Here is a 15,214-nt window from a genome sequence, read left to right as displayed (position 1 = left end):
TTAAATGGGTTCAGGAGTTGGTTATACACGAGAAAGGATTAGCACCCTCGTGACATCAAAAATTGGTACTTAGTTGATTACTTGACGTCTTTAGTGTCGAAAATAAAAAAATTTGAAGAGAATTTAAAATACGATCCCTTATTAAGACATTACTTAACTAAATTAATTTTCACGAAAAGGGCTTATTTCAAGTTAATCGAGAAGAAAGGATCATGTCCCGTAAGTTAAGACACAATGCCTTAGATCCTCAAGAACAAGAATGAACGTCATTTGATCATCACTTAAATCTCATTTTTTTATTTTAAAGTAAATATTTGATTATCTCGGCTTTAGAAGGAAGTCATATTTCGTAAGTTAAGAATACGACTTTTCTAATTCCAAAATAATGAACATAACCTTTGTAATACCCAATTTTAGCCCGGCCCAAATAAATAAAAGTGTCCAGTCCATTTAAAAACCTAATTTACGAGGCCCAATTACATTAGCCCAAATACCTTTGGCCCAATACACTAGGCCCAAACCCTAGCCCAACTACAATGTAGCCCTTAACAGCACATGTGAAAAAAAAAACCCTAGCCTCCCTTGCATCAACAGCGCCGCAGACTTTGGGCCACTTCGTCCGTGTGTGCTAGCAGTTATCGCCTCTACGCACGATATGCACGCCTTCCTTCCAGTATGCACCTACAACGAACCACAGGATAACAAGCAGGAGATAGGATTTGTATTTATATTATTATGAGTTTTCGGTATGGGGGGTCGATGGTAAACTGTTTTAGGAAAGACTAAAAAAAGTGTAAAAGGAAAAATTTTTGTATTGAAAATTAAAAGGAATACAACAGAGAAAAGAGATTTTTTTGAAGGTGATAAATTTTGGTTCTCTTTTTCCTTTTTTTTTTACTGTTTTCATTTCATTTTGTTTTTCTTCGATTTCTTAAAACGAATAAACAAAAAGGGTAAGGTGAAGGGGACTTACCATTGCGAAGCATTGACGCCCTCTTTTCCTCTGTCGGAGACGGAGTTGAATGGGCGAAGGTCTCGAAGATGAAGCGATCGCGGATGGGAACGGCGTTCTCCCTTCTTCTGCAGATTTGAACAAAAAGCCTTTAGATTTAGGTTTTAATTTGGTTTTAAAATGTTTGCAAATAAAAGGGTTCTGTCTAATGGCCCAGTGATCTGCGAGCTTTTGCCCTTAATGGGCCATTTGTGCAATTAGTCCTCCGTTCTTTGAGGGGTGCTTAGTCAGTGTTTTTTTAATTTTGGCCATGTGTTTTAATATTGTTTCAATTTAATCCATGTTGTTGCGCAGCGTTTGGGCGTTTTGGACAAATTACCCTTTCGATCCTTCCCTTGTTGTGCGCATTTTAATTTGGTCCCTTTTTGAGTTTTCTGTCTTTAAAATTTGGCTTTAAAATTTCGTTTGTTTTCAATTTAATCATTAATGTGTTGTTTTAGCTTTTAGTTTTTTTTATATTAATTTATATTATTAATTATTCTTATATCGTATATTATTATCATACCTACATATATACACACATATGTATGTTAATATATATATGTATTTATTTTAAACGTTTTTAAATACATATATATTATATACATATTTTATTATCTTGCTTTCATAGTTTTTCTTTTTACATAAATATATACGTATATACATTTATATTTTATTATATTTTCTTTATTAATCCTAAATAATCGAGAATTTTCTTTTTCAAAACGGATCAATGGACTAATAAAACTTTCACAAGGGAAGTTTTGCATATTACTCTATGAGTTTCTAAATAATATAATGACCTGAAACAGGACTATTGTTTAGAACGCACCAAGTTTAAAGGTTGAAATATCTGGGAAGGAAAGGTCTAAATTGAGACTATCCCTTCAGATTTTGTTGTCATAACATTGATTAAACAAAGTGACAAGATGTCGTGTTGGTGACAATGCGTCAATGAACAAGCAAGCAATGATCACCTTGCAATAAGAAGAGCCTCCCTTGTATCAGCAGCGCCGCAGACATTGGGCCACTTCGTGCGTGTATGCTAGCAGTTATCGCCTCTACGCACGATATGCACGTCTTTCTTCCAGTATGCACCTACAACGAACCACAGGATAACAAGCAGGAGATAGGATTTGTATTTATATTATTATGAGTTTTCGGTATGGGGGGTCGATGGTAAACTGTTTTAGGAAAGACTAAAAAAAAGTGTAAAAGGAAAAATTTTTGTATTGAAAATTAAAAGGAATACAAGAGAGAAAAGAGATTTTTTTGAAGGTGATAAATTTTGGTTCTCTTTTTCCTCTGTTTTTTTACTGTTTTCATTTCATTTTGTTTTTCTTCGATTTCTTAAAATGAATAAACAAAAAGGGTAAGGTGAAGGGGACTTACCATTGCGAAGCATTGACGCCCTCCTTCCTCTGTCCGAGACGGAGTTGAATGGGCGAAGGTCTCGAAGATGAAGCATAAATATATTGTATATATTTATATATACATAAATATATTTATATTTATATAATTTACAAATATATTGTATTTATATTTTTTCGTAAATGCATGCATGTATTTTATAAATATTTTCTTATTGTTTTATTTTCATGACTTTTGTATTCATATATATGCGCACCAACATTTTATAATACTTATGCATTTTTTATTTCATATTCATACACATACTTGCAAAATTCACTTATATATCATATTTATATATACATATTTTGTAAACATGTATACATATAATTTAAATTAAAATATTTGTTTCATATTACGTCAACATTTTTTAACATATCTTTTAGAAATATATATTTTGATTTCGTCAAAACTTTAAAATCATTTTCTTTTGATTCAAAGGCTTTTAAAATAAAAGTGATATTCAATATTCGGGATTTTCGAGAAACCGAGCCATAACGTATTGGGTTCCGATTTCCTTTATTAATCCTAAATAATCGAGAATTTTCTTTTTCAAAACGGATAAATAAAAAATTATTTTTGGGAATTCAACATGTTATGTCCTAACACATTGGGTATGACATATTGTTTTCTCGAGATGAAGATTTTCCCTAAAATAAAAGAGATATTCAAAGTTTGGGGATTTTGAGAAATTGTACCCTAACGTCTTGGGTTTTGATTTCTTCGTTTGACTTAAACATTTGATTATTCTTTTTAGATTTCATCATTGAAGTTTTTTTTAAAAATCTTTTTAACCATCGACACTAAGACATTAAATAATCAATTTGGTACCGATTTTTGGGCGTTACGAGGGTGTTAACCCTTCCTCGTACGTAACTGACTCCCGAACTCGTTTTCTCAAATTTCGTAGACCAGAATAATTTTTAAGGTGGGCCGATCACACCTCAATAAAGGATCGGTGGCGACTCCAATTTTTATTTTTTAAAGTCGATAACTAAATTTTTATTTTCAAAAAAATGGTTTCGACAACCTTGATTTGAAAATTTTTCCTTTTTTGTACGTCGTGCAAAGACGAATGTAATACTTAAAGTAATGTGTATTTAGCCTATTCGACCAAAGTATAGAAACGGGTAAATGTATTTGAACATGATTCGTGACATGATTGTAGCCATAATAAAATCAAATTGAAGTATATAAAAAATAGAATGATGGTTTACGAAAAATAAAAATGTCGTGCTAGTAAATGACAATGCAACATCAATTTGTAGTAATAATGGCATGATAATAATACGCATGATAAAATATGAAAGTATAATAATATTATTATTAATATTAATAACAAGAACAATAAATGTGCAAGTAAAAGACGTAAATAATCTAATTTTGAAAGTATAAAAAAGGGTAATACATAAATAAATAAATAAATAAATGAAATAATAAAGATAATAAAGGCAAAATAAAAAAATAAAAAAGCGCACAATAAAAAGGAAATACAAAAACAAATTATTTTTAAATATTTAAAAAAGTAAAGGAAATAATAAATAAATAAATAAAATAATACATAAAAATAATATAAAAAATCTAGACAGGTTTGAAATTAAATAAATAAGGATTAAATCAAGATTGAAAAGAAACTAAGAGTCTAAATTATGATAAAATAAGTGCATAAATGTAAGAAGGACTAAATCGAAACTTAAGTAGAATTTTAGGGGAAAATTAGGATAAAAATAAAAATAAAGAACTAAACTGTAACACTCGAAAAAGAGGAGTGACCAAATGGGAAAATACCCCTTTTTTATGTGCATCGTTTCTCAAAAAGACCAAAATAAAAGAACTTAAAATTAAACGGTATAAATTAAAAAAAAAAATAGGACTACACTGAAACAGGCTATAAAAGCGGAAGAACCAAATGCGCAAATAGGCCCCCTCAAAAAACACGTGGATCCTAGGATCGGCTCGGGTTGGACTTCGGGTTGACCATGAAACATCGTTTTGGGCATCTGAGGTCACTCCCAAAACGGCGTCGGTTTGAAGGCCTATAAAAACCAAAAAATTTTAGAAAAAAAATTCATTTCCTCTCTACCTTAAAAAAATCATCTCTTCTTTCCCTTTTCTCTGAAATAACCCCTAGGTCCGGCAAAGGGAGCCGCCGTGCTCTGCTGTGACTGCCGCCGGTCGCGGCGACGGCTCCGCCGTCCACGGTGGCCGAAAAAGTATAAAAAACCCCTTTTTGGTCATTTCGACTCCCTGAGCTCGAACCTGGGATCAAATTTTCCAAAAACCCACCAAATCGTCAAAAATCTCGAAGAAACCTTTTGGTTTTTTAGTTTAAAAATTTCCTCGTCAGAACCACCTATCATCGGAGGTGGTGACCTCGTCTACCCACAATGGTAGAGCCCAAAGCGCCCAGTGAGTCTTCCAGACCCTTCCCTTTTTATTTTATGTTATATATATAAAAAGACTTGAAAAATGAATAAATAAATAAATAAAATAAAAATAAATCACCTTCGGATTTTGCTATTCAATTGATTTTATTACTTTGATTGCTTTTTTTTATTTCTTTTTAAAAAAACGCCTCCTACAAATTTGTTCAATGGCTTTCATAGCCATTACATATAATTTTTATATATTTTTTACTGTTTTTGTCATTGTTTCTTGCGTGTTCTTTGCTGTTCTTCGCAGGTGACGGTTGAGGAGCGGTTGATGGTGGCAGAGGCTAGGAGTGACGGCGGCACTAGGGTTTTTTTTTTCTTTTTTTCTGAAAATAGTTTAAGTTGTTGGGTCATTGGGCAATTAGAGTTTTTTTTGTTAATTTCGGCCGTTTGAGCTTGATGTAATTTGGGTATGACATTTTATAAATGGACTGAATTGTTTATTAGACTTTTATTTATTAGGTTTTGTTTATTAGAATGAATTTAAATTTTAAAATAAACAATGTGTTCTTGGCAGCAGCTAGTTCAGGACTCCATTTGCTAGCCTCGTGGATAATTTTATTACCCTTGTGAGTAACGTCACGTCCCTCATTACGAGCTTGTACACATGCTTTTAAAGCTACTCGATTAGCTATGGCACCTGGTGCATTTTCTCAAGAGTGTTCTAAAGTTCCTCCACCGAATTGTAGTATATAGAATCATCTCCAAAGATCTCGGTCAAAGCAAGTATATGCCAAACGTAAATACCCTCGAAGCTACGAGTAGAACACTTGGCATAGAACATCAGCCATAAACAAGCCTTCTCATAAATGGTCCAACAACTTTATTTATATTAAAATAACCTTACAATTAGCTTTTCAAGTTTATCACATACAGCTTCCATTGATGGTACATAATCATTTACAAGCATATCCTCTTTGTTGTTTGTAAATGGTCCCTTCATTTTTTGTGGCCTCAATTTTCTCATTCTTTAGATTTCAATGAGTTGCCAATGGTCCCTTAATATTTGCTAACCTCAAGTTTCTCTTATTGATATCTCAATGAGAGATCCCAAATTTTCCTTCAATAATTCCAAATACTTTGCTAAGTTGGCTTTAAGTTGCATTGCTATACAAATTAGATCTGATCATGGCCCAGCTTGAAGGTCTACCTAAAAAATGTGAGGGTTTAGGCAAAAATATAGGCCTAAAAAATGAGCTCTTTTTTGGCCGGGCTCAACCCAAATTTACAACAAAAAAACTTGATGGTGTTTCCACTGTTTTGGTGTTGTTTTGTCACTATTTTACTGTCATTTCGCAAGTATATTATTACTATTTTGTTGTTAATGTTTGGATATGATACAACTCTTGTTAAAAAAAAGAAAGGAAACAAAAGAACTATTCAAGGGTCGGGTTATCAGCCCATGTCCAAAATTGCCCAAAGACTCGCTTGAAATTTAAGATAGTTTAAGCAAATATATTATGCTCATTTAAAATATGGGTCAGGTTCGGGCTTGAAAATTCAAGGCCCGAGCTTGACCCCACTTGTTTTAAATTTTGTAATATATTATAGTATGTTATGTTATTTTTACATATTATGTAATTTATAACATAAAAAATTTAAATCTATAGTAATATATATTGCTATAATTTAAACATGAAAAAAATGTTAAGTATTTCATATATAAAATTTTAATAAATGAGCCAATTGAATCTTCGCTCAATTTGCATTGGCATTGTTGCCAATGCAGGATGACGTGAGTTTAAGTGTGCTGAATCGTGTTAATCCTCCTATTTGAGGGTCAGGACGGATTATGTTTAATTCTAAACACTATATGAACTTAGAAAATTTTCAGATACTTTCACAATTAAATTATATATAGATCGGAATTTAAAACCATTAATCTAGAATGGAGAAATATCGGCAGTAGTATAGATGGCTAGAAATTGCAATTCGTGGGTCTATAAATTGATCACGTCTCCCTTCGTCCCCTTCACAACGTTGTTCTTCCAGCTCTGGTTTACACTATTTAAGGTAATCAATATTCTAGTCTTTCTCTTTCATCTTTCAAGCATTGAGTAGAAGTAGAAGTTTATGCATGTTTTCTCATCCCATTTATTTGAAGATGTGAGTGAGAACTACTCATTTTTTTGACATTTATATAGAGATGGAGATCAGTATAAAGGAGTCTACCACTGTTCGTCCAGCTGAAGAACACACTCCCAAAGGAAGCATATGGAACTCCAATTTAGATCTATTGATTTCAAGATACCACGTCTCTACTGTATACTTTTATAAGCCAAATGGTTGTTCTGATTTCTTCGATACTGGAAGGGTTAAAGAGGGTTTGAGCAAGGTTCTTGTCCCATTTTACCCTATTGCAGGAAGGTTGGGGTATGATGAAAATGGAAGACTTGAGATAATATGCAACGATGAAGGAGTTCTATTCGTTGAAGCTGAAACTAGTTCAGTGTTGGAAGATTTGATTGGTAATGGTAATTTTACTCACAACTCTCACCTAGTTCCTAAAGTCGACTATTCTGGTGGAATATCCTCTTATCCACTTCTTGTGGTGCAGGTAATCCCCAAGAAACCCTTAATATAACATTTCGCATCTGAATTTAGCAGTTGATATTTATTATGTATAATTTAGCAGGTAACTAAGTTCAAATGCGGTGGTGTTTGTCTGGGAGTTGGGCTTCAACATACTTTAGGAGATGGCACATCGGCTATTCATTTCATCAATAGTTGGTCTGACACCGTCCGAGGCGTCTCGCCTGCCATTGCACCATTCATTGATCGAACTCTTCTTCGTGGTCGAGTACCACAAACGCCTAAATTCCACCATCTTGAATATGAGCCTTCTCCTCTACTGAAGGCTGCTGAATCTGATCTTAAGCCATCCATTGTCTCCACATTTAAGCTTACAGTTGATCAATTGAATGCTCTGAAAGCCAAAGCTGCTGCAAACAGTAGTGGTACAAAGTATAGTAGTTACAACATCTTGGCTGCACATATATGGCGCTGCGTAAGTAAAGCAAGGGGTCTCTCAGATGACCAACCTACCAAGATGTACTTTCCAGTTGATGCTCGATCTAAATTGAATCCTCCTCTCCCACCAGGCTACTTCGGTAATGCTATCTTTATAAATACACTCGTTACTCAAGCTGGTGATCTCAACACTGAATCCTTTCTTGATACTATTAAGAGGATCCATGAAGGGTTAAAGAAGATTAATGATGAATATTTGAGGTCAGCTCTTGATTACATTGAAACAGTGTCTGATTTAAGCACTTTGGTTAGAGGGCCGTACACTTTCCGATGCCCAAACCTCGCTGTAAACTCTTGGTTGTGGTTGCCTATGTATGAAGCAGATTTTGGATAGGGTCGCTGTTGTTCCAATAGGGTCGGAAGCGTGTAAATTATTGTACTAAAAATCACACAAAGTTCAATTCCCAGGAAAGAGAGGTGGATCACATGGATCTCTTAAATACCAAGTCTTTCCTTAGACAGAATATCCCTTCTATAGTAATTTAATAACACAATTAAATACTACTATTATACCCTCAAATATTGAAAGAAAAATAGGACAAGAAAGAACACAAGAGTTTTAACGAGGTTCGGTAAATTATACCTACGTCCTCGGGCACTAACACCAGATGATAACTTTACTATCTTCAAAGTATTACAAACAAATAGAATTCCTTAAGAATTCTCAAATGGGAGAAGAGAGAAAACTAAGAGAGAAAGATTGGTTGGGATAGTGTAAATGAGAAATGGTTAGGCCTATTTATAGTTGAGGTTCAGGGACTAACTTGCAAATGGCCTAAAAAATTAGGGACCAAAATTGCAATTATCCCATTCAACTTTAAACAGCTTGCCTACCATTTTTTTCTTTCGGTGCCACTTGCACCTCCAATTTTTTTGACTTTTCAACACCCCTTTTAATTTGTCTTTTCAACAATCTCCACCTTGAAGATTTGATTAGGATAATCACATCTTCACATACTTCCTTCAACTCCCCAAATTCGATAAAGCTATCTTTTGTAGTGCCTCCAAATGCGCTCTCGAGCGCCATACACCTAAAGGTGTTCAAATTCTCAAGATGTTAATCAAGTTCAAACAATGATTAAACTTGATTGTTGTTACCACCTTGGTCATCATATCTGCGGGATTATCTGCTGTCGGAATCTTCTGAAGTAGAATTTTTCCTTTTTCAAAGACTTCCCACACAAAGTGATATCTTACGTCGATATGCTTGGTTCTTGAATGATAGACTTGATTTTTCGCTAAATGAATAGCGCTCTGACTGTCACAATATAAACTTATGTGACTTTGAACAACTCCTAAGTCTTTCAACAATCCATTAAGCCAAATAGCCTCCTTAACAGCTTCTGTAACTGCCATATATTCTACCTCTGTAGTAGACACAGCTACTGTAGACTGTAAGGTAGACTTCCAACTCACTCGGGCTTTCGCAAGAGTAAACAGATACCCCGTAGTTGAACGACGTTTATCTAAATCACCAGCAAAGTCGGAATCAACATATCCAACTACAAACTGACCAAGTGCTTCATCCTGTTCAAAAATTAAACCAACATCTACGGTTTTTCGAAGATACCGTAGAATCCATTTCACAGCTTGCCAATGTCCTTTTCCAGGATCATGCATATACCTGCTCACAATTCCAACAGCTTGTGAAATGTCAGGCCTCGTACACACCATCGCATACATCAAACTCCCAACTGCATTAGCATATGGGACTTTTTCCATATATTCTCTTTCTTCTTCAGTTTTCGGAGATAATTGAGCATTAAGTTTCAAATGAGAAGCAAGTGGGGTACTTACATGTTTTGTGTTTTCATTTACACCAAAACATTGTAATACCTTTTTCAGATATTGCTTCTGATTCAAACAAAGCTTGCCTCTCTGTCTATCTCTACTTATCTCCATGCCGAGAATCTTCTTGGCCTTACCTAGATCTTTCATCTCGAACTCTTGATTCAACTGAGCCTTCAGCTTATCTATCTCATTTTGGCTCTTCGAAGTGATTAACATATCATCAACATACAAGAGTAGATAAATGAAAGATCCGTCATGCAGCTTCTACAAATATACACAATTGTCATATTTGCTTCTTGTGTACTTCTGCCTTCTCATAAAGCTATCAAATCGCTTGTACCACTGCCTCGGGGATTGCTTCAATCCATATAGTGATTTGTTCAGCTTACAAACCCAATTTCTACCACCAGCATCTGTGTATCCTTCGGGCTGAGTCATATAGATCTCCTCTTCTAACTCACCATGCAAGAAAGCCGTCTTAACATCAAGTTGAGCTAGCTCTAAATTCAACTGTGCTACCAAGGCCAACAAAATTCTAATGGAGGAATGTTTCACAACAGGGGAAAATACATCATTGTAGTCAATTCCCTCCTTCTGAGCGTAGCCTTTAGCTACCAATCTTGCCTTGTAGCGAATATCCTTCTTGCTAGGAGATCCATCTTTCTTTGCGAATACCCACTTGCATCCGATTGCCCTTTTACCTTTCGGTAATTGCGCCAACTCCCAAGTATTGTTCTTCCGGAGAGACTGCATTTCTTCATCCATGGCGCTTTTCCATTTATCACTTTCTAAGCTTTGCATTGCTTCTTGATAAGTGATAGGAATATCATCAACAACGGGAAGGGCGTAGGCCACCATATCAGTAAATCGAGCAGGTTTACGAATTTCTCTCCGTGGCCTTGCAACTGCAACTGGTTCTGGTGTACTTAGTGGTTCTTGGGTCAGAACCTCTTCAACCTCTAATTCCTCCATTGTGGCTGGAGAATTAGACTTATTAACTGGGCAAATCCCCATCTGCTCAAACTCCACCTGTTTTGGAGTACACTCCACCTGCTGTGGAGTATTGCTCGTCTGAATATCTTTATCTGCTACCTTTTTCAATGTGGCAGATTCATCAAAGGTAACATCTCTGCTACAGATCATTTTCTTTGTGCTTAAGCACCAAAGTCGAAATCCCTTCACTCCAGAAGTGATTCCCATAAAGAGAGCTTTCTTTGCCCTCGGATCTAACTTTGACCCCTTCACATGGTAATATGCAGTGGATCCAAACACATGTAAGGAATCATAATCTGTAGCCGGTTTTCCAGACCGTACCTCCATAGGAGTTTTTCTTTCTAATACAGATGATGGCAAACGATTAACAAGATGGCCAGCGTATGTCACAGCCTCTGCCCAAAATTGCTTGCCCAATCCAGCATTGGACAACATACATCGAACTTTCTCCAGCAATGTTCGATTCATACGCTCTGCAAATCCATTTTGCTGTGGTGTATCCCTAACTGTGAAGTGTCGAACAATACCATACTCTTGGCACACATCGAAGAATGGATCACTTTTATATTCCCCTCCATTGTCCGTCCTAAGCCGCTTGATTTTCTTGCCAGTCTGGTTTTCGATCATAGTTTTCCATTTAAGAAAAACTCTAAGCACTTCATCCTTAGTTCTCATGGTATACACCCAAACTCTTCTGGAAAAGTCATCAACAAAAGTAACAAAGTAGTGTTTTCCTCCCAATGAAGGTGTCTTGGAAGGCCCCCACACATCTGAGTGAACATATTCCAAAATACCTTTTGTATTATGGATAGCAGTACCGAATTTCACTCTCTTTTGCTTTCCCAGAACACAATGCTCGCAAAATTTTAATTTGCAAGCCTTTGTACCTTTCAACAATCCTTGCTTTGCCAGAATTTGCAAGGATTTTTCGCTGGCATGTCCCAACTTCATATGCCACAACTGTATTGAGTCCAATTCTTTGTTGCCGGAAGCTGCAGCGACTGCTCCAATAACTGTACTACCTTGGTAGTAATACAAGTTATTTTTCCTGATGCCCTTCAATATCACAAGTGCGCCAGATGTCACTTTCAAAATCCCATCTCTCATAGTAACAACTGAACCATTGGATTCCAAAGCTCCCAATGAGATGAGATTTTTCTTCAAACTGGGCACGTACCGAACATCAGTCAGAACTCTGGTTGATCCATCTTGATTCTTTAATTGGATTGAACCTATCCTAACAGTTTTACAGGCATTGTCATTGCCCATATAAACAACTCCTTCATTTAGTTCTATTAAATCAGAGAACCACTCCCGGTTAGGGGACATATGAAAGGTACAACCCGAATCCAATATCCACTCATCTGAATGGAACGACGATGATGATGCAACCAGTGATAGTTCAGAGTCACTAGTATCATGCTTTGCAACACAAGCATCTACAGCAGCTTTTCCCTTATTCTTCAGCTTTGGACAATTTTTCTTCTAGTGGCCTTTCTCATGACAAAAAGCACATTCATCTTTCCCGAGTCTGGACTTTGACTTTGATCTCCCCTTTTGAGTTTTCTTCCGAGTGTATGAACGACCTCGGACTACTAAAGCTTCTGTATCTCTGATTGAGTTTTTCTGTTTGTCCTTCTTTCTCTGTTCATAACTGTATAAGGCCGCACAGACTTCGCTCAGAGATATATCACTCCTGCCATGAAGTAGAGTAGTTTCTAGGAACTCAAACTCCTCAGGAAGTGACCCCAACAGCATCAAAGCCAAATCTTCATCTTTGAATGTCTCATCCATATTCAGCAAATCAGTGACTAACTGATTAAATTTGGTGATGTGATCATTCATTGTGGTACTTGGGACGTATTTGAAGCGAAACAGTCTTTTCTTCAAGTGGAGCTTATTTTGACTGTTTTTCTTCAAAAATTTTTCTTCAAGTGCCACCCACAACTTATTTGCAGAAGTCTCCTTTGAAAAAGCATACCTCTGCTCTCGAGAAAGGCATGATTGAATTGTGCCACATGCCAACCGATTGATCGCCTTCCAATCTTTCTCCTGTACATCATCTGGTTTCTCTTCATCAATGGTAATGTCTAGACCCTGCTGAAAAAGGGCATCTAGAACCTCACTTTGCCACATACCAAAATGGCCCGTGCCATCAAAGATCTCCACGGCCAATCTTGCATTTGCAATTGTCGGTCTTGTCCACATCGACGATGTTGAAGCTCCTACACCGACCGTTTTCTCCATAATCTTTCAATATACCTAAGGAAATCTTTTCTGATGTGGAAGATCAGTTTAAACTGCAACCACAGAGCATACTACGATTAACCTTCGGCTCTTAATACCACTTGTTGTTCCAATAAGGTCGGAAGCGTGTAAATTATTGTACTAAAAAATCACACAAAGTTCAATTCCCAGGAAAGAGAGGTGGATCACATGGATCTCTTAAATACCAAGTCTTTCCTTAGACAGAATATCCCTTCTATAGTAATTTAATAGCACAATTAAATACTACTATTATACCCTCAAATATTGAAAGAAAAATAGGACAAGAAAGAACACAAGAGTTTTAACGAGGTTCGGTAAATTATACCTACGTCCTCGGGCACTAACACCAGATGATAACTTTACTATCTTCAAAGTATTACAAACAAATAGAATTCCTTAAGAATTCTCAAATGGGAGAAGAGAGAAAACTAAGAGAGAAAGATTGGTTGGGATAGTGTAAATGAGAAATGGTTAGGCCTATTTATAGTTGAGGTTCAGGGACTAACTTGCAAATGGCCTAAAAATTAGGGACCAAAATTGCAATTATCCCATTCAACTTTAAACAACTTGCCTACCATTTTTTCTTTCGGTGCCACTTGCACCTCCCATTTTTTTGACTTTTCAACACCCCTTTTAATTTGTCTTTTCAACAGTCGCCCCATTCATACGGGGCCAGCAGATGTCAGTCATGAAGGCAAGGTTTTAATACTACCAACTCTCATTAATGATGGGAGCTTGTTAGTGGCAACTCGCTTGGGGATTTCTCACATGTCTTGTTTTGAGAAACTCCTTTATGAGTTTTAACAAAGAACGTTTACGCATAGGGCACGGTTGTAATAAATGAGAAATGATCCCATGGTGATGGAGACGGGTTCCATGTAGTTAAAAAATAAAGGGATAATGTCAAATTTAATCCTTAATATTTATATCTTTTGTTAATTTGATTCTTATTCTTTTATTTATATTTGGGTATTAATTTTAAAAAAAAAGTCAATGTGTGTTTTTCAAATGAAAATGTTAGTTAAAATATTAACTTTTTAATGAAGTTGGAGATAAGGGCGAACTCATAAATTTTTTTGGGAGGGGGCCAGAAATAAATTGTATATTTCTATATGATAGTAAAAATATAATTTTACTATTTTAATAGACTATATCTTTATAAATTTTATAGAATTATATCAAATTTTATCATTTTGGGAGGCCAAAATATAATTTTACCACTTTAATAGCCTATATCTTTATAAATTTTAAAGAATTAAATCAAATTTTTATCATTTTTTGCGGGGTCAAAGTGTAATTTTACTATTACAAATTTAAAATTGTATAAATTATAAAGAGATCTAAATAATAATAAAAATTCCTTTTTAAGGGGGCCAGGCCCCTGCCAGCCCCCTGGTTTTGCCATTGGTTGGTGTGACAATCCGTGTAATAGTTCAACTTTATTTTGACATAATACTATTTATCTTATAAGCTACGTCAACAAATAATTTAAAAATTATAAAAATATTCACAAAAATCTACTCCAATGAAACTATCAGGAGGCGTTAACAGAAAAAAAAAGGGATAATGGAATGAATGACCCCTGTACTTTAGAGTTTGTTCCAATGTGGTACCTCTACTTATAAAATATCAAATTTGGTACCTGAATTTTAATTCCATTTATAAAAAGTGGTATTTAGCCCTAACACTGTTAATCTTTTTTTGCTAACATCGCATGCTGACCAATTAAATTGTGCCTTGTGGCACATTATTAAGTTTTGACTAAGAGTTTAGTAGACCTGATCATGGGTCAGATTACTCACCCAAGCTTGAAGGCTTGTTCGAAAAGTGTTGAGCAAAATAATAGATCCGAAAAATGAGTTTGGACAAAAATTAAAGCTCATTTACTAAATTTTGTAGGTGGTTTGATGAATATGAAAAATATTTTATGAGAGGGGGACATGACCTCACAGTAGATTTACATTGTGGATGAACTTTTCATTTGTTTGCCTTAGCTTATTCAAGTCAGCTGTTGATTTCTCATTCCAGTTGAAGGTGTGGAGAAGCTGGATTTATCGAAGGCATATCCACTGATCATTTTGTTGATGACTCCTTTGATAATCATTGTGAAAAAAGTTTTCAAGGTATCAAGTTATCTATGCATCAAGCACCAATCTCGAGAGATGTTTCTCTGGGACCATCATTCAAAAATGGAGAGAATTCTAAAACTCTTGCACTTAGACCATTCATCACATTCTGTAAACCTAAATTTCAAGTATATTGTTCCTCTACTTTGAATTTAAAAAATTACATAAACTCG

At 35.4% G+C, this 15,214-nt stretch overlaps 1 protein-coding gene and 1 long non-coding RNA gene across 2 annotated transcripts; one reads left to right on the top strand and one right to left on the bottom strand.

Moving 5' to 3' along the window:
• Nucleotides 1-277: 277 nt before the first annotated feature.
• On the bottom strand, nucleotides 278-1,513 carry LOC107960308 (uncharacterized). Its single transcript, XR_001701119.2, has 2 exons — nucleotides 974-1,513; nucleotides 278-681 (listed from the first exon to the last, which is right to left on the bottom strand). It is a non-coding gene; the product is annotated as an uncharacterized lncRNA (long non-coding RNA).
• A 5,466-nt stretch (nucleotides 1,514-6,979) lies between these two features.
• On the top strand, nucleotides 6,980-13,719 carry LOC107961088 (shikimate O-hydroxycinnamoyltransferase-like). The gene is made up of 3 exons (XM_016897326.2): nucleotides 6,980-7,390; nucleotides 7,469-8,195; nucleotides 13,565-13,719. Exons 1-3 carry the CDS (start codon nucleotides 6,980-6,982, stop codon nucleotides 13,717-13,719), a joined length of 1,293 nt encoding a protein of 430 aa, XP_016752815.2.
• Nucleotides 13,720-15,214: the final 1,495 nt, after the last annotated feature.

This window comes from Gossypium hirsutum, chromosome D06, assembly GCF_007990345.1.
Source record: "Gossypium hirsutum isolate 1008001.06 chromosome D06, Gossypium_hirsutum_v2.1, whole genome shotgun sequence".
NCBI classification, from domain to species: domain Eukaryota; kingdom Viridiplantae; phylum Streptophyta; class Magnoliopsida; order Malvales; family Malvaceae; genus Gossypium; species Gossypium hirsutum.
This window is presented reverse-complemented; position numbering and strand designations above follow the sequence as displayed.

Coding starts and splice junctions, on each gene's coding strand:
- LOC107961088 (XM_016897326.2), top strand. CDS start 6,980: ATGGAGATCAGTATAAAGGAGTCTACCACTGTTCGTCCAGCTGAAGAA. Junction 7,391..7,468: donor ATCCACTTCTTGTGGTGCAG/GTAATCCCCAAG, acceptor ATAATTTAGCAG/GTAACTAAGTTCAAATGCGG. Junction 8,196..13,564: donor GTATGAAGCAGATTTTGGAT/AGGGTCGCTGTT, acceptor TTTGTCTTTTCA/ACAGTCGCCCCATTCATACG.